The sequence below is a fragment of the Dasypus novemcinctus genome, chromosome 5 (genome assembly GCF_030445035.2).
Source record: "Dasypus novemcinctus isolate mDasNov1 chromosome 5, mDasNov1.1.hap2, whole genome shotgun sequence".
In the NCBI taxonomy this organism is placed as follows: domain Eukaryota; kingdom Metazoa; phylum Chordata; class Mammalia; order Cingulata; family Dasypodidae; genus Dasypus; species Dasypus novemcinctus.
Window position 1 is genome coordinate 164,180,763 of NC_080677.1, and position 20,566 is coordinate 164,201,328.

At 39.2% G+C, this 20,566-nt stretch overlaps 1 protein-coding gene across 2 annotated transcripts in view; it reads right to left on the reverse strand.

Annotated features, from left to right (window-relative positions):
* PLXDC2 (plexin domain containing 2) overlaps positions 1 to 20,566 on the reverse strand; it is a 425,672-nt gene that overhangs the window by 117,286 nt on the left and 287,820 nt on the right. For both annotated transcript variants that reach the window (XM_058297885.2, XM_058297886.2), the window contains exon 6: positions 9,884 to 10,002. In XM_058297885.2, coding sequence (XP_058153868.1) covers positions 9,884 to 10,002 — 119 coding nt within the window. The remainder of the gene's footprint in view (positions 1 to 9,883; positions 10,003 to 20,566) is intronic.

Sequence of the window (20,566 nt, forward strand, 5' to 3'; positions counted from 1 at the left end):
GTCTCGGCACCTTCACGGTCCCCCAGGGTGCTGCGACCTTGTCTCTAAAACCGGAGGGAACAGCCGCTGGGGCGGAAGGAAAGGAATTGCATCACCACACCGCTCTGCCCTGCAGGCCTCACCGAGGCACCCATTTGCTCACGGCGGCCCCATCTCCCTAAGGGCCGCTCAGCGTCAGCAGGCGTGTGCCAAAGCACTGCCGCGGCCCAGCAGAACTGACCTGGGAAGAATTACGCTCAAGGCATTCGGGTGCATTTGTTTATCAGCAATTTGGTGTCTAGCAGCTCAGTGTGGATTTTTCAGATCAAAGCTTTTGTTCACCTCCTCTCTCCCCCATTCATGCCTTAACTTCCTACCTCGCCTTCCGTGGATGTCTGACCTGGCTTCTCTTTTATGTCTATCAAATCAATACATAATATCCAAAATGGGAATGCTTACTTGTCTGAAAACTACATTTGATTAGAGGGGTTTTCAGTTCTATTTTTTTTTTATTCCCCTCCTCTTTGGGGCTTGCTTGCTGTCTGCTCTCTGTGTCCATTCGCTGTGCGTTCTTCTGTGTGTGTTTATTTTTATTTACTCCCCCCGCCCCTTGCGGCTTGCTTGCTGTCTGCTCTCTGTGTCCATTCACTGCACGCTCCCTTTTGGGTGTCACCTTGCTGAGGTGGTTCTCTGTGGCGCCTGCGGGCTGGTGGCTCTCCGCGGTACTTGCGGGTGAGCCGCCTTCACGAGGAGGTCCTGGGACATGAACCCACATGGTAAACGGGAACCCAACTGACTGAGCCACAGCTGCTTCCTTCAGCTCAATTTAACAATGTAAAAGTCCACTTGTTGTCCTCAACGTCAGTAACATTTCAAAAAATTATTTTAATCCCTTTTTAGCTTACATTGACGTAATTTTCCACGTGCCAGGTACCGCGTAAAGCAAAAGTGAGCTGCTGGTCAAGGTGACCTCTGGAGGGCCCTCCTGCCCCACCTCCACAATGGAGCCTTTAAATCTGGAAGGAGTGGGCCCTCGGATGTGCCCAAGCGCACGTGGGCCTGGAGGACGAGCGGGGAACCTGGGAAGGACAGGGCAACCACTGAGCATGCCCTGGGAAAATCTTCCCGCCCCTGCTGCCATGTGGAAACAGCCCAAGGAGATTGCTACATCATGCTCCTTGAGCAATTGATACTTCCATGTACATTTTTTGGAGGAAAGCCTATTTAATTCCTTTCTCTATTTTAAAATTGGATAGTTTGTCATTTTGTTGTTAAGTTGTAAGGGTTCTTTATATAGTCTGGATATTAAACTGTTAACAGATATGTGGTTTCCAAATATTTTTTACCCATTCTGTAGGTTTTATTCCATTTTCTTGATAATGTCCTTGATGAACAAAAGTTTTTAATTTTGGTGAAGTTCTGTTTCTTTATTTGTCTTTTATTGCTTGCACTGGTTTTGGTGTATTCTATTAAGATCCATTGCCTGATACAAGGTCTTGAGGATATTCTCTATAATTTCTTCTAGGAGTTCTATGGTTTTAGCTCTCATATTTAGGTCCTCGATCCATCTTGAGTTAATTTTTGTTTATGGTGGAGGTAGGGATCCACTTTCGTTCTTTTGCATATGGAATCCAGTTTTCTCAGCACCATTTGTTGAGCTGATTATTCTTTCTCTATTGAATATATTTGGCACCCTTGTCAAAAATGAGTTGGCTATAGATTTGGGTTTATTTCTACACTTTCAATTATATTCTATTGTTTTCTATGTCTGTTCTTAATTAGAGAAGTTGTAGATTTACACAAGAATCATGTATAAAATACAGAGTTCCAAAAACAAAAGTAACAATAAGAAAACAAAAAATACAGAGTTCCCATATATCAGCCTTTTATTAACACATTGTATTAATGTAGTATATTTGTCACAATTGATGAAAGAACATTGTTATAATTGTACTACTAATTATGGTGCCAGGAACATACTGATTTGATTACTGCAACTTCTTAATAAATTTTGAAATTGGGTAAGGTAGTGTAAGTCCTCCAACTTTGTTTTTCCTTTTCAAAATGTTTTTGGCACTTTGGAGTTCCATGCCTTTCATATGAATTTCAGGATTAAATTATACATTTTTGTGAAGAACACTTGGATTTTGATAGGGATAGTGTTAAATCTATAAATCACTTTGGGTAGTATTGACATCTTAATGATATTAAGTATTTCAATCCAGGAACACAGAATATTTTTCCATTTATTTAGGGCTTTAATTACTTTCAGTAATATTGTAATTTCTACATACAACTCTTTAACATCCTGTTTTAAATTTATTTCAAAATATTTTATTATTTTAGTTGTTACTGTAAATGAAATTTTCTTCATTTATTTTTCAGGTTGTCTCTTGGTATACAGCAACATTGTTGATTTTTGTGTATTGGTCTTTGTAGCAGTTTGATTTTATTTATGAATTCCAAAAATAGGTATTGGATTGTGTTTATAAACTGGTGTTTCTCTGGGCATATTAGATTGTATTAGATTCAGATGTCACTTTTATTGTATTAAATCAAGATTAGGGCTTTTATTTGACCATGTCATTAGGGCATGTGGGATAGAGTCCCACCCCCTTGGTGGGGATAAAACAGATTCTCACATGGAAATAAATACATGCTGAAGGAGAACACAGAAGAATAGCGATGGCTCCATAGACACAGCAGAGGCCCAGGGAAGAGAGATGAGCTGATAGTCTACAGCTGACCTTGTGGACAGACCAGAGCAGCTGAGCCCAGATAGAAAAGAGCGCTGGGGAGAAAGACAAGCCTTAGTACAGCCTACAGCGGAGACAGGAAGAAGCTGGGACCACGGAGTCTGAAGAGGAAGACGAAGGCTGGACCCTTGCACATCACCTGCCCTTTTGCTCCAACACATGGCGACAGACTTTGGTGAGGGAAGTAACTTATGTTTTATGGTCTTTTGACCATTTGATCTACCCCAAATCAAATGCCCTTTATAAAAGCCAACAGATTTCTGATACTTTGCATCAACACCCCTTTGGCTGACTAATACAGTCTGGCATACAATTATTTACTGAATTCATTTATTAGCTCCAGTAGCTTTCTTATAGATTCTTCAGGATCTTCTCTACATAGGATCATATCATTAGCAAATAGGGATATTTTACTTCTTTTCCAAATGCCTGCTTTTCAAAAAGTGGTTATAGTGGCTTTATTCATAGCTGCCCTAAAATGGAAACTATCCAAATATCCTTCACTGGATAAACCTGGTCCATCCACACAGTGGAATGCTATTTAGCAATGAAAAGTGATTGACTATTGATAAATACAGCAACATAATGAATCTCCAATGCATTACATTAAGTGAAAGAAAAACAAGATTTAAAAGGCTGTACAATTCCATTCCTGTGACATGCTGGAAATGGTAAACATAATGGGCAGAAAACAAACCAGTGGCTTTCAAGGGCTTAGTTGGGCTGAGTGCAGGGACCACTAAGGAATTTTGGAATTGATATGGAAATATTCCATATCTTGATTGTAGTGGTGGCTACATGATTTATGGGTTTGTCAAAACTCAGTACTGAATGCTGGAAAGGGAAAATTTTATTGTACATAAATTTATCTCAAGAAACCTGGCTTTAAATGCATCACAAGGACAATTACAATTTTCAGAAGTAGAGCTACTTGATTTCTCCCTGCCTTAGTGTCCCCAGAGCCAGCTCTGCTGAACTGTGAGGCCACTTAAACCTAAACAAACAACTTTACATTTACAAATGAAAAACAGTGGAGCTCCAAGAGAGGAAGGGATTCCTACCTGCACTTACTCTCTAGGCTGGTGAGGGAGTTGGGACAGACGGCCTTGACGGGACAGACCCTGCCCAATGGGCCGAGGTTCTCTGCATCACACCTGGAGGCAGGAATGACTGTCAAGTGTGGGACTGCAAGCAGATAATCTCAGAAACAGGCCTGGGCTTAGCTAGAAGGGAAGAGGTGAGACTGGAAATACATCAGGCAGGGCAGGCACAGGACTGGAGAAGCTGAATTTTCATGCACTCCACTTGCTCCTCATGAGTATCCAAATACGGCAGGCATCACACTGTTTCCCTTCTGCACACAATGATAACCCTGGCCGAAATAAGGTTTTCATTGCCGAATGAATTCTCTCACATTTACTTCCAAATTTAAAACTAATTACACAGGCTGCTTGTTTTGTTTTTCTAGTAATATCTAGACTTTCTTATTTACTTGTAATTATGCCATTACTTACCTATACAAAAATAAAGAGCCACGGCTGAATCCTTTCCCACAGGCTTCCCATTAAAAATGTCTTTCTTGGAAAATCTTTTTGATAATGAAAAAAGTACCTTTCAGATTCAGCATTTAAAAGGGGTTTCTTTATAGAAGGGGTTTGCTGATTAGTGTTAGCTGTGAGCTCTGGCTGGAGGATTCCCCCCAAAACAGAGCAGTGGTAAGATTTTTCATCCAAACATGTTCCAGGAGGCTGAATAAGGGTTGAACCCCAACTGAAAGCTTTTCCTCTTTCATGACATTTATAAGGTTTCTGCTCAGCCTCAATTTCTGCTGTTCAGTGAGTTTTGAGGTGGGCCCGAAAGTTTTTACACAGTCGTTAACATTCAAAGGCTTTCTTGCCGTGGTGAGTGGTACAAGGTCTGCGCTGTGCTGAAGGCGTCCTCATGTTCATCACACACAGCATTTTTCTCCGGTGTCAGTGCATCCATGCAGCATAAGCCTGGAGCTGTGAGCAAAGCCTGGACCACATTTTTTATTTTGCCTTCATGAGGGTTCACTCCAGTATGAATTTTTTGATGCTAAGTAAGTGTTGACCTCTGGATGAAGGCTTTCCACATTCACCCCAGTCACAGGGTTTCTTTCCATTGTGACGTCTGGTGCAGGGAGACATGTGAGCTCTGACAAAAGGCTTCCCCCCAATCACCACTTTCACAGGTTTCTCCCCAGTGTGAACCCTCTGAGGCTGAACAAGAGCTGAACTCTGACTAATGGCTTTGCTGCACTCCTTACAAACAGGGTTTTTCTCCAGCGTGACTCCTTAGGTGCTCAGTAAGTGAGAGTCAGCGTGAAAGGCTCTGCCACATTCATTACATAGACAGGGTTACTTCCCAGGATGAATCCGTGATGGAGAGAGAGGCTCCATCTCTGACCGAAAGCCTTCCCACACATTGCATTTACGGGGTTTGTCTCCAGTGTGAATTCTCTGATGTTGGAGAGGCTTGAACTTCGACTGAAGGCCGTCCCACTCGGAATCCATTCACAGGGTCTCTCTCCAGTATGAATGCTCTGATGTTGTGTTAACTGAGGGTTCTGGCTGAAAGCTTTTCTACCTTCATTAAATCTGTAAGGTTTCTCTCCTGTATCAATTATACGATGTTGAATAAGAGTTGAGCTTTAACCGAAAGACTTCCCACATTCACTACACCCAAAGGCTTTTTCCAGGATGAGTTATTTGATGGAGAAGAAGGTGGGAATTGAGCCCAAAAGTTTTCCCACATTCATTATATTTGAATGGTTTATTTCTGGGCTGAGCTCGATGGTACAGAGTGACACCTGAGCTGTGAGTAAAGCCTTGTCCACACTGGTCACATTCACGAGGGCTTTCCCAGTATGACTTCCCTGACGACCACTTAGGTTGGAATTACATTCCAAGGTTTTGCTGCACGTATAACCCTTTTTTTTTTTTACTAAACTGTCTTTTTTTAAAGATACATAGATCACAAAAAATGTTACGTTAAAAAATAAAAGAGGTTCCCACATACCCACCCCACCCCACTCTTCCCACATCAACAACCTCTTTCATCAGTGTGGCACATTCATTGCATTTGGTGAATACATTTTGGAGCACTGCCGCACCACGTGGATTATGGTTTATGTTGTAGTTTACACTCTCCCCCAGTCCATTCAGTGGGTTATGGCAGGATATATAAAGTCCAGCATCTGACCCTGCAATATCATTTAGGACACCTCCAAGACCTGAAAATGCCCCCACATCTCATCTCTTCTTCCCTCTCCCTGCCCTTAGCAACTACCGTGGCCACTGTCTCCACATGAATGCTACAGTTTCTTCCATTAAAGACTCTCTCTGCTGTTTTATTTTTTTGAGGTCTAGCAACAGTTTGGTTTAGATTCATATTTCTATCACAGGTACCACACTCCTAGATTCTTTCTCTCGGAGATCTTCCTACACGTCAGCTACACTTTCATTTTAGGGGGGCTCCTCTTCAAATTCTGTGCAACACAATTTCCCAGATGCCTTGCTCATTACTGATGCAGTCCCAAACCTTCTGCACATTGGGTACCTGTTGATTTCCCTTGAGAATCTTCTTGGTATCAATTCTTAGGTTTTCTGGTTTAGAGTGGAGAGTTCCTTCTCAGTCTCAATCTCAGAATCTGGTTGGAGGAAAATTTTGGGGACTCAGATACAGAACAGATGTGGGAGGGGCTCCAACTATGGGAAGAGAGCTCTGCGGGGCGGCCCGATGGGTCCGCTCAGCATCAGGAACCAGGGCTCAGCGTCCTGGGTACCCACCTCCCGGCCCCACCTGAGCACCTGCCACCTTCCATACCCCCAGACTGTCCTGGACTCCCCTCCCCGCCCCCACCCCAGGCACGCAGGCCCCCAGTTGGCTGCTTTTTATTTATTTTTCTTGTGTATTTGCTCTGATTAGAACTTCTAGTACAATGGTAAGTAACAGTGGTAAGAGAACATGTCCTTGTCTTGTTTCTGATCTTAAGGGGAAAGCTGTCAGTCTTTCACCATTGAGTGTGACATTAGCTATGGGTTTTTGTATTTTTTAATAAAAGTCCTTTCATGGGTTGAGGAAGTTTCCTTCCATTCTTACTTGTCTGAGTGCTTTCATCAAGAAAGGTGTCGTATTTTGTCAAATGCCTTTCCAGAATTAATTGAGATGATCATGTGCTTTTTTATCCTTTTCTTCTATTAATGTGGTACATCACATTAATTTTCTTATGTTGAATCACCCTTGTATTCCTGGGATAAATCCCACTTGGCCATGGCATATAGTTACTTCAATGCACAGCTGGATTTGTTCTGCTGGCGTTTTATTGAGGATTTTGGCACTTGTTTTCATTAAGGATATTGCTTTGTAATTTCCATTTCTTATGATGTCTTTACCTGGCTTTAGTATCAGAGTCACGTTAGCTTCATAGAAGGAATTAGCAATAGTTCACTGCTCTTCGATATTTTGGAAGAATTTCAGAAAGATTAGTGTTAATTTTTCATTGAATGTTTGGTAAATTTCATCAGCGAAGCCATCTGGTCCTGGACTTTCTTTGCTGTCTTTTTAAAAAATTGCTGTTTCAATCTCTTTACTTGTTATTGGTCTATTGAGATCATCTATTTCTTCTTGTGTGAGTTTAGGTAATTGGTGGTTTCCAGGAATTTGTCCTAGAATTTTTTTCTCTTCTTTTTCTAGTTTCTCCAGGTATGCAGTTAGATATAACTGAGGCCATTCTTCTTTCATAATGTAGCAAAGCTGTAAATTTCCCTTTGAGCACTGCCTTTCCTCCCTCTCTTTAGTTAGACTGACAAACAAAAAACAGAAAGGATGCAAATAACAAAGATCACTAGATTTGTTTTATTATTTTTTATGTAAGCAAGAATGTGAAAATCTGATTTACATAAAACCTACCAATAAAGGACTTGGTCACAGTGTAGATTAAAAGCAGCGCAGCACTGAGTAAATTGCCTTAGGATTGGTTAGTTTTGCAACTTAACTAGGAAACCTCTCCTGACTCTGCTTGTGATTATGTAACATAAAGGATTCAAATGAAAACATTGTTAAACAGCAAACATTAATGAATAGTTATTTAATAAACAAATGAGAAACAGATTCAGGGAATTTGTTATGTGTAATCTCCTAGGCAAGGATAAAAATTTAGATAAAAATATTGCAATTATCAATTAAGGTGTTTAATCCTGGATTTTTCTGTGACCTGAAGCATGTCCTTTATCTTTCTGTTTCAGTTTGCTCAGCTGTAAAATACAGATAATTGTATATGTCCTAATTCCAAATTAAGCTCTACATATTTATTGCGCACCGCATGTGTGGCACTGCTTTGGCAAAAAAAAAAAAATCCTCTATGTATCTCTCTATATCGGTAGAGATATTTTTTCTAGATCGTTTAGGAGCATCTAACTCTCACTGCAAATATAAGATGACCCTCATTTTAGACAATTTTACATATAGACATTTGTGTCAGCAAAATGAAATGAGTGACAATGAACAGAAATAAAAAGGTAGAACGGGAAAGAAGACACTGCTGTCTAACACGACAGAGAAAGGACAGTGACACAAATATAAATTTAAAGTGATTTCTGTAGAATTCTGAGCACAGGGAAAATGTTCAACAGGACAACAGCCTGGGATCGTGAAGAAAGCATGAAAATTGCCTTTTAGCTTAATGTTTCCTGGGACAAAACAGAAAAAAAAATCATAATGGAAAATTTGCCTGTAATTAAAGAAAAAAAAATTATTTTAAAACCAGTATGCCCAAGGCAGAGAGAGAAGGGCAGTGACCGACTGCTCTGCCATGGTGAGAAGAGTTGACCAGACCATACTCTGGTAAAAAGGTCGGAGAGAGGACCACAAAGGGAGCACAACTCTGTTTGGACAATGCCTGTGGTTCCTGAGATTTAAGACTCTCGACTTGCTGACCCTGCATCTTTCCAGAAACTTTCACTGTTGGCTAAAGCTGTTGAAAGCCAGCATTTCAAAAGGCCACTCTGTATTCCCAGCAATACATGAGAACGTCATGTCAGGTAGAGAGGAATGTGTTCCTTTAAAAGATATTCTCTTAGCTTCTGTGGAGGATGATTTAAGAATAAGGTAAAAACATAGCCCCAGTAGAGAAATGCAGAGCAGAACAAATCCTATGTTATAGATTCTAGTCACTTGTTGTGCCCAAGTAAAAGAACAATTCCACGTGAACAAAACTCTTTAAAGGAGTAGAATCATTTGTCATGCTTTGGAGGTTTGCAAAGATTGGTCTGTTTAACTGAAACGCAACTCTCACACAGCCATTATTATTACTAAATGTGTACTATTCAAGTGTGTGTGTGTGTGATCTAAATACCTGTTAGGCTTCCATCAGCTCTCAAGTCATGCTGCCAGAATTCCTCCCATGACCGGGGTTGCCTACCATCTCCCATCTGCAGGTCTTGGAACTTTATTCCTACATTCTCTGTTTTCCTCCTAAAAGTGTAGGTTAACTACACTGTCAGCAGAGTTTGAAATCAAATATGTTGTTTTTCTAGTCTAAAGGTTCTGTAAATTTAAGGCTATACTATAGGAAAATTGCATTCTTCACTTGGTTTAAAGTCTCTTATTCTTCATCTTTCCTACCAGGTTGCAATAAACATTGGTCAAAGGAATGGTGGGCTCAGTCGTCCTGGAACGCTTCAAGTCCTCGGTCACTGGGCCCTGCAAGTTTTCAGGTCTATAGGTAAGTTTGGAATTAGAACCGAAACATGAACTAGAGAGAGACAAGGCAAAAATCACACACAAAACCATCTACATATATAAAGATTCAGAGTTAGAAGAGGAACTCCCCCCAAGTCAGGAACACTTAAAAGATTTTTTACTAAAATATGATTAGAACACAGTTACCCAATAATTTATGAAATACATGGGGGATAACACCAGCGATACCACAACACGAAATGAAGAACTGAAAATCAATGCAACGCCCCCCCCCAAAAAAAAACATGTTTCTACATGAAGCAGAAGAAACCAAGAAGGAAAGAAAATGTTTTGATGTTTTCACGACTTGAAAATATCTCTTTTAGGCACCTAGGGGAAAGGGCAGAGGTCAAGGTCAAGGGGGGAAGGACTGATCTGTCACTTACTTCGCGGTATCCGAAGATGATGCGCCCGTCCATGAGGAGGGTGGCCTGGAACGTGAAGCTCCCCAGGTTGTAGTTATCCTGGAGATGCACGTGGTCCCACTGGACGACAAGGGCTGTGCCTGAAGGCCCCGGGGGAGAGTGAAAGAAACGCGGTGAGAAAATCAGCCGGGCAGTCGGAGCAAGCCCTCACCAAGACATGCACCTGGCCGTGAAATCTAGGGGCCGCTACCGGGACTTCGTGTGGCCCACTGGAATGCTATTGTTGAACTAGAGTGGGCTACTTTTTAGGGAATTGGGCGTTCTCCAACCATTTCTCACACTGGGGGGCATATCTGAAGCCCAGTGTGGGACAGTTTTGCCTTCGGAATCCCAGCGATGCTAACGGGCGCTGCCTGCTTGGATTTCCAGGAGCTGCTTTCAAAAGGCAGCCCCGATGGAGCGCGTGAATGTGAAACACGTTTGACGATGCTGAGAGGGAAAGGCCACAGGACCCCTCGAGCCGCTGGTAAAGAGGCTGGAGAGTGATTTCTCCTACTTAGAAGTATACTCTGCCATCCTGAAGATGCTCCTCCGGCACTAATGGGAATCGCCTTCTTTGATCCGCAATGCCTGCATTTGACTTTACTTTATGGCTTTGAGACAGCAAGCAACTGAGCCTAAGGGGCTGCGGCCAAAGACTTTGACCTTGAGGGGTCCTGGGGTGAGTTATCAGCGCTGTCTAATATATTCTGGTGACTCAATCTGCTGGTGTTTACTCCAAGACCATTAATGCGGAATATAAATTGAAGCACGAGCCACCAGTGATAATTCAAATTTTTAACTCATATTGTGCTTTCTTCACTTTTAAAAAAGAAAACAAATGAGCAGCAGAGCCTTTTGCTTTACTCCATAACATTGGATTTTTCCATTTAACATAAAAAATTCATGTTACCAAAGAAAGAAAGTTGGATTGAAAACGAAACAATTCACAGTATTAACGGCACAAAATTTATCTCCTGGGTCAGTAAGTACCTAATTAAAAAAAAAAAATCAAGATTGTATGGTAGAACCAGTTTTCAGCAGCAGTTTTATACCATTAGTAATATCTCGAGTTAGTTGATGGTTTTAAGACAACACGTTATTTCAAATATTTTTAATACCAAACTGTAAATGTTTAAGGGTGTTAAAGTGCAGAAATGCATTTCTTTGAGATAAAACTTTAGAAGTCAAGAAATGTTTTTAAAATTTGCTTTGGTGCTTTCAGGAACACAAGTGTTTCCTAGTGAAGACCCAGGTCTATTCCACCTGCACCTCCTTGGTGGATGTCTCCAACCGACATCTTCGCTATGGATCCTTTAAAAACTGGAGAATGCAAGAGGACCCTAATAGCCAGGGAACTGTCCAGCACAGGGCTTTTCTGATCACAGAATGCCTCGTAACTTCTTATTCTCTCAAACACGCACACACCCTCAAACTCCAATCTCTTCCTTATCCACTAATTTCTTTTAGGGATGCTTTGGCGCTGAGGCCAAAACACTGAGCTAGAGGGGGGACGAGCCTGGCATAGCTTAGTACCTGCTGAGCCGCCTTGGCCACAATTAACCTGCAGGAACCTGTCCCCTCCCCTGTGATTTGAGACAGGAAGCACTGCCTTCAAGGATGGAAGGCAAGATGACAAAGCTGCCTCAAACTTGTCGTGGAAAAGGGAGATCTAACTAAATTATGTAATTTTTTTATTTTATGCAAATCCTGCTGGAGACATTCATAATATATTTTAGTAGCAGGTAAAAAAAAGCCCACACTGTTTGCAAATGTTAAGTTTTATATTATGCGGCAGTATAGAAGCTTACTTTCGTTGATTTTGAAGGTTCTGTGTAGTAAAAATCCAGAGGTTATTTGATCACAAATGTTATCGTTAAGTTAAAAAATTAGCTAAAGATCTCTATCCTGTTTTTTATTAGCCAGTCAATATTACAAGCTTCATCTTTTATTAAAAATGACTGATATCCAAAACTTCATGGTATGCAGGTGAGTGGAAGTGGTTTTTTAGAGTTATAATGTTTCTGCCAATGTATTTTCTTTTATTTATGTAATCAGCCCCTTCCCCAAAATATTTCTTGCAGGTAGTGCCTGTTTGGGGGTCCATCAGAGGAGGGGAACAGGAAGGCACTTTCCCTGGCCAGCGGTGGCACCTGTGACTCTGCTGCTGAGGAAGGACGTCTACGCCAAAGGGCGGGCTGACGTGTCCAGCTGAGGCTCACGCTCTTCTCCTGGGAGGACACGCAGCTCGTCCTGGCAGAGCCGAAGCTCCCAGTGGAGAGCATTTGCAGCCACAGAGTGGACACACCATCCCGTGCAGTGGGTGGAACTGGGCTGTTTTTGTCCCCTTCCCCAGGATGTTTATTTAGTCGAAATCAAACCATCTTTTCAATAATGGACATCAATTTGGCACTCCAAAATAAAATCAGAGAAGCAGGTTGAAGCCCTGTTGTTCTGGGTCAGTGTCAACTACAAATTTTCTGGTTCCCTGCTGGATCAGCTTCCCAGCCGTTGGCAAGGATGACACATCCTTATTTGCTCTGTATGAGCCATCCAATTACTTTTCTAGTAAAGGGCTTATTTTTATAACTTAACCATCTTTGATGCATTAATATTCTGTGAGTCATTTAAACTGTAGTAATCGCCCAGGCTAGCGATAACATTTGGAGTCATTTTCTCATTTTTAAAATCTAGTGTGTTTTTAATGACAGATAAATTCTCTTAAAAGAAAGGCGCTAGCTTGCGGCTGTCTCTCTCTCAAGAGAAGCTGCCTCAAACTGCCAAGTTCCCATCCTGAAGCATTCTCCCAGTGATCCGACCAACAAAGTTAAAGAACTTCAGCAAGAGGCTTCATTCGTTTCACAAAACATAATCAGTTACTCAGCTCTCATGACCAAATTCTAGGAGCTCAATATTCCCACTAGTCATTATACAGAAGATATTTCAATAAGGCCAAATATATTAATTCTTGAGTGTTAATGCTTATCACAATTCTTATAATTAAAAACACTACTTACACACTTCATTTGATCATCTATTCACTCACTGAATAATTACTGTGCCAGGACCTGAATGATTTTCTAAGATTAGCCATTTCTTGCTTTGAAAATATTTAGAGGGTAGTTGGAGTGGTATGTATTAAATTTTTAAAAAATCATTCAAATAAAAGTAAAATTCAAACATTCAGAGCTACCTAGGAATATGATGGTATGAGAGAGTATGTGGCGTGGTAGTTAATATGATTTAGGATTTAGAGGCTAGTGATAAAGAATTTGGTCATCAGAATCCTGAACCCGTGACAAATGGCCCCGACATCAGCTAGTAAATGTCAGCGCTTGGAAAACAATCGATTTTCATCAAACCGTTTCCTTCTCACTTAGGAGCAATTCCTAAGGTGCTTCTGTGTGGAGCAATAACTTCAGAAAAGGCTCTGCCTCCAGTTCCATGGCACGTAAAATTATGATCTATTTCTACATCTTTGTGCCTTAGTCTCTCATAAATTAAAAGTGGGATGATAGAGTCTAACAATCCTTAAGTATTAGTAGGAAATAATTTTTATGTTTAAGACTTAGAGTTGCTAGATTGACCACAGTTTGGTATTATTCAAATTGTTGGAAATAGATTTCCCAGGGTATGTATCTAGCTATGTTTCATTTTCTTTTTCCTTTGAAATATTGACCTGTAAAATAGCTTCATTGCACCTGTCAGAAGATTGCTTTTAGCAAAATGATCACATTGCCCCAAGGCTGCTGCCACATTCAAGTCTATACCACCTGTTAATAAATATATTCCTTAATCATCAGAAATAAGATAATAGTTGAAAGAACTTTCTTCATGCCAAATGCTTCCATTATTTTAAAAGAAAAAAATGTCTTTTGGGCAAATAAGTTCCATATTGTATCATGAAGAGTACAGGAAATTCTGTCCTCAACTTTTAAAAATTGTTTTATATTAAAGAAGTTCTACATTTACAGACCAGTCATCCATAAAATACAGGATTCACATACACCCCTCCACCACCACCTTGCACGTGTGGAACATTTGTTACAATTGATGAAAACACTTTAAAGTAATTGTCCTGATTTATTTTTGAACATTAGATACCTTTGTTACTATTAACTAGTGTTCATAGTTTACATTAGGTGCATTTATCCATATAAACACCCTATTATGAACACCTTGTATTAGTGTCATTCATTTCTTTAACTTCATAAAAGAACATTCTTATACTTGTACTATAAACTATAGTCCATCTCTCTAATAGGGTTTACTTTGTTATACAGTCCCATGTTTTAATTTTTAAATTTTTATTCTAACAGCATATATGACCTGTAGTTTCAGCTTTTAAACACATTCACTTACATGATTCAGCGCTGGTAATTACACTCACAATATGGTGCCACCAGCACCGCCATCCCTTTCCAAACCTTTCCAATCAGCCTACATAGAAATTCTGTGAAAATTAATCATCAACTTCCCATCAACTCTCTAACACCTATCTATGCCCTGATAAACTATATTCTAGATACTAACTCTTTGAGCTTGCTTACTGTAATTATTTCCTATCAGTGAGATCATACAATTTTGTCCTTTTGTGTCTTGGCTTATTTCATTCAGGATGACGTCCTCAAGGTTCATCCATGCTGTCGCATGCATCTGGACTTCATTTCTTTTTATGGCTGAATAACATTCCATTGTATGTATATACCACATTTTGCTTATCCATTCATTGGTCGATGGACACGAGTTGCTTCCATCTTTGGGCAATTGTGAATAATGGAAGAATGCTGCTGTGAGCATCGGTGTGTAGATATCTGTTCAAGTCCCTCCTTTCAGTAATTCTTGGTATATAACTAGTAGTGGAATTGATGGGTCAAATGATAATTCTCTACTTAGCTTTCTGAGGAATCACCAAACTGTCTTCAACAGCGGCTGCACAATTTCACATTCCCACCAGCAATGAATGAGTGTTCCTTTTTCTCCACTTCTTCTCTAATACTTGTAGTTTTTTTAATAGTAGTCATTCAAGGAAATGATATGTCATCATAGTTTTTTAAGATTTATTTATTTCTCTCCCCTTCCTCCCCACCCCAGTTGTCTGTTCTCTGTGTCTATTTGCTATGTATTCTTCTTTGTCCGCTTCTGTTGTTGTCAGCGGCATGGGAATCTGTGTTTCTTTTTGTTGCGTCATCTTGCTGTGTCAGCTCTCCGTGTGTGCGGCGCCATTCCTGGGCAGGCTGCACTTTCTTTCGCAGTGGGTGGTTCTCCTTACGGGGTGCACTCCTTGCGTGTGGGGCTCCCCTAAGCGGGAACACCGCTGTGTGGCACAGCAATCCTTGTGCGCATCAGCACTATGCGTGGCGCAACTCCACACAGGTCAAGGAGGCCTGGGGTTTGAACTGTGACCTCCCATGTGGTAGATGGACACCCTAACCACTGGGCCAAGTCTGCTTCCCTCATAGTTTTGATTTGCATTTCTCCGTTAGCTAGTGTTTTCAAGTGCTTTTAGCCATTTGTATATTCTTTTTTGGAGAAATGTCTAGTCAAATCTTTTGCCCATTTCTTAATTGGGCAGTTTGTCTTTTTTTTGTTGAACTGTAGGATTGCTTTATATATTCTAGATTTTAAACCTTTATGAATACGTGGTTTCCAAATATCTTCTCTCATTGTGTAGGCTGTCTCCTCACTTTCTTGACAAAATCCTTGCAAGTACAAAAGTTTTTAATTTTGAGGAAGTCCCATTTATCAAATTTTCCTCTCATTGCTTGTGCTTTGGATGCAAAGTCTAAGAAACCACTGCCTACAACAAGAGCTTTAAGATGCTTCCCTATATTTTCTTCCAGGAGTTTTATAGTCCTGGTTCTTATAGTTAGGTCTTTGATCCATGTTGAGTTAATTTTTGTACATGGTGTGAGATAGGGGTCGTCTTTCATTCTTCTGCATATGGATAAACAGTTACCCCAGCACAATTTTTTGAAGATACTGTTGTGTCCTAGTTGAGTGGACTTGGCAGCCTTGTCAAATTCTTTTAACCATAGATATGATGGTCTATTTCTGAAATTCATTTTGAATCCATTGGTAAATATATCTATCCTTGTCATAGTACCATGATGTTTTGACCACTGTAGCTTTGTATATTCTTTAACATCAAGAAGTATGAATCCTCCCCATCTTTGTTCTTCTATTTCAAGATATTTTGGTTATTCTGGGCCCCTTACCATTTCAAATAAATTTGATAATTAGCTTTTCCATTTCTGTAAAAAATGCCATTGGAACTTTGACTGGGATTTTACTGAATTTGTAAGTGATTTTAGGTAGAACTGGCATCTTAAAAATATTTAGTCTTCTGATCCATGAATTTGGAATGCCCTTCCATCTGTTTAATTCTTCTTTGATTTATCTTAATAATATTTTGTAGATTTCTGTGTATAAGATATTTACATTCTTAAATTTATTTTTAGATATTTTATTCTTTCAGTTGCTATTGTAAATGGAATTTTTTTTCTTGATTTCCTCCTCAGATTGCTTAATATTAGTGCATAGAAACCTTACTGATTTTTTTTTGGCATTGGTCTTCTGCCATGCTACTTTGCTGAATTCATTTATTAGCTCTAGTAGTTTTTTGTAGATTTTTTCACACTTTCTATAAACAGGATCATGTCATTTGCAAATAGTGAAGGTTTTACAGCATCTTTTCCAATTTAGATGCTTTTATTTTCTTTTTATTGCCTAAATGCTCTAGATAGAAATCCCAGCACAATGTTTTCTTAGAGTGCTGATAGAATGTATCCATGTCTTTTTCCAGATCTTAGAAGGAAAGCTTTCAGATTTTCACCATTGAGCATGGTGTTAGCTATGGGTTTTTCATATAAGCTCTTTATCATGTTGAGGAAGTTTTCTTCTATTCTTACTTTTCTAAGTGTTTTTATCAAGGAAGGATGCTGGATTTTGTCAAATGCATTTTCTACATCAATTGAGATGTTTATGTGTTTTTTCTCCTTTGTTTTGCTAATGAGGTGCATTACATAAATTGATTTTATGTTCAACCACTCTTTTGTACTTGGGATAAAACCAACTTGGTCATGGTGTATATTTCTTTTAATATGCTGTTGGATTCAAATTGCAAGTATTTTTGAGGATTTTTGCATCTAATCAATTTCATCAGAGAAATAGTTCTGCAATTTTATTTTTTGTAGTATTTCTATATGGTATTAGTATTGGGGAGATGTTAACCTTACAGAATAAGTAAGGTAGGATTCCCTATTCTTCAGTTTTTAGAAATGTTGTCTGAGCAGAATTGGTATTAATTCTTTAATTCTTCCTGGAATGATGGGTAGAATTCACCTGTGAAGCCATCTGGTCCTGGGATTTTCTTTGTTGGGAGGTTTTGGTGACTGATTCAATCTGGTCCTGGGATTTTCTTTGTTGGGAGGTTTTGGTGACTGATTCAGTCTCTTAGCCTGTGATTGGACTGCTGAGGTCTTCTATTTCTTGTAGAGTCATTGTAGTTTGTTTATGTGTTTCTAGGAATTTTTCCATTTTATCAAGGTTGTCTAATTTGTTGGCATACACTTGTTCATAGAATCCTTTTATGATTCTTTATATTTCTGTGGGGTCAGTAGTAATGCCCCACCCCAATTCTGGTTTTATTTTTTTGTTTGTTCCCTCTTTTTTCTTTGTCAGTCTAGCAAAAGGTTTGTCAATTTTATTGATCTTTTCAAAGAAAGAACCAAGTTTTGGAATTGTTAGTTTTCTCTATTTTTAATTCTCCAAATCATTTATATCTGATCTTTTTTTTTTTTTTAGGTGCCGGGGCTGAGGATTGAACTTGGGATGTCATATGCGGAAAGCTGGTGCTGCACCACTGAGCCACACGGGCATCCCTGAGTTAATTTCCTCATTTGTTTTTGTTTTTTTCAAGAGGCAACAGGAAACGAACCCAGGACGGGAAGTCCATGTAGGAGGTAGGCACTCAACCACTGGAACCACATCCACTCCTTCTAACCTTTTTAAAATTTCTTTCTGTCTGCTTGCTCTGGGATTAGTCTGTTGTCCTTTATTTAGTTCCTCTAGGTATGCAGTTAGGTTACTGATTTTAGCTCTTCCTTCTTTTTAATGTAAGCAGTTAGGGCTACAAATTACCCTCCCAGTACTGCCTTTACTACATCCCATAAGCTTTGATAAGTTGTGTTTCATTTTTATTCATCTGAATATATTTGCTGATTTCCCTTACAATTTCTTTTTTGACCCACTGATTGTTAGAGTATGTTGTTTAACTTCCATACATTTGTGAATTTTCTAGTTATTGATTTCTAGCTTCATTCCATTATGTCAGAGAAAGTGCTTCGTCTAATTTCAATTGTTTTTAATTTATTGAAGCTCTTTTGTGATCCAGCATGTGGTCTTCCTGGACAATGATCCACGTGCACCTGAGAAGGATGCATATCCGCTGTGCTGGGGTGCAATCACTATGTATGTCTGCTAGGTCTCTTTCATTTAGCATGTTACTCAAGTTCTCTCTTTCCTTACTGATCTTCTGTCTAGATGGTCCGTCTATTGCTGGAAGTGGTGTTGTGAAGGCACCGACGATGACTGCAGAGGTGTCTACTTCTCCCTTCAGTTCTGGCAGTGTTTGTTCACATATTTGCCGGCACAATGGTTAAGTGTATAAATATTTATGATTGTTATTTCTTAGTGGATTGATCCTTTGATTAACATATAGTGTTCTTCTTTTTGTCTCTTATAACAGCTTTTTATTTGAAGTTGATAATTTCCTTTATTAGTATAGCTACCCCACTTCTTTTTTTTTTTTAAGAATTACCTGGGATTGAACCTAGGACCTCATACATGCAAAGCAGGCACTGAACCACTGAGCTACACCACTCTTTTGGATTAAAGTTTGCATGGAATATCTTTGTCTGACCTTTCAATTTCAATCTAGTTTTGTCTTTGTGTCTAAGGTGAGTCTCTTGTAAAGATTACGTACTTGAATCATCCATTTTTTTAATCTATTCTGCCACTCTTATGTCTTTTAATTGGGGAGTTTAATCTATTAACATTCAGGTTTATTTGTGTAAGGCAGTACTTTCTTTAGCTATTTTGTCCTTTTGTTTTAATATGCCATGTATTTGTTTTGTTTCCCTTTTCCTTTATTGCAACCTCCTAATTTGTATACTTGACCTTTTGTGATGTATCTGACTGATCCCTTCCTAGGTTGGTTTTTGTATATTTTTAAAATACCTTCTTTGTAATTACCCTGGGGTTTATATTACACAACATACATCAATAGCCTACTAGTTCAAAAAGATACCAATTTAGCTTCAATAATGTACACATGTTCTGCTCCCACATCCCTCTATTTCCCCTCTTAATGTTGTTTTTATCCCATTTACCACTTTATATTTTGCATGTCCCTTATCAGCAAATATACCGTTTTGTTTTTCATTTGTATTCCCACTCTTATCAGAATTAAAGAGTAGAGTTGTATATGGAGGTATAGTACTACTGGGTTCTGCATTTGTCCGTTTAGTTATCCTTACTGTTACTCTTCATTTCTTCATACTACTCCAAGCCACTTTCTTCTATCAGTTTTGCTAAATAGTGAGTTTTTTTATGGCAATTTTCTCTTTTGGTATTAAATATATCATACCATTGCCTTCTTGCTTCCATGGTTTCTGATGAGAAAACCACACTTAGTCTTACTGAGGATCCTTTGAATGTGGTGAATTGCTTTTCTCTTGCTGCTTTCTGAATTCTATCTTTGGCATTTGACATTCTGATTGGTATGTGTAGGAGAGTAGGTCTATTAGGATTTATTCTGTATATGTAGTACATTGCATTTCTTGGACATGTATATTTATCTTTCATAATCCTTGGGAAATTTTTAGCAATTCTTTCATGAAATATCCTTTCTGTCCCTTTTCCCTTCTCTTCTCCATCTGATACATCCATAGTACATATGTTTGTGCACTTCATGATGTCACTCAAATCCTTGAGACACTGCTCAATTTTATATAATCCTTTCTGTATTTGTTCTTCTGACGTATGATTTCAATTGTCCTGTCTTCTAGTTCACTGATTCCTTTTCCTGCTTGCTCAAATCTACTGTTGTATGCCTCTAGTGTATTTTTAATCTCAACTATTGTGCCTTTCTTCCCCTTAATCTGTTATGTTCCTTTTTTATACTTCCAACTTCTTTATGCTCACACAATGTCTTCTTAATATCCTGTATCTCTTAATACATATTTTTCATCATCTCTTTCAATTGAATTAGGTTTGTTTGAAATTTTTTGTTCAATTGTTCCAAAATCTGCATCTACTCTGAAGTTTTAATTTGTTCCCTTGACCGAGCCATATATTCCTGTTTCTTAAAATGGCTTGAAACATTTGCTGATGTCTAGGCATCCTGTTATCTTGATGAATGAACTCTGAAGGTCAGTCTCTCCCTATTGTCTAGGGTTTTATTGTTGATTGGCTTTGTGTTAGGGCTTTTCTTTGATGTTTGGTTGAACTTATTCTCAACCTTTAGAATAGCCCAAGTTTAACTGATCAGATTTTCTCACTTCTTCTTCATCTTATTCTTGCCCTGGATATGTAGTACAATTTTTTTAAGATTCCACTTTCTGCGCAATGTTTCACCTCTAGGAGAAAGCTTCCTTTCCTTTG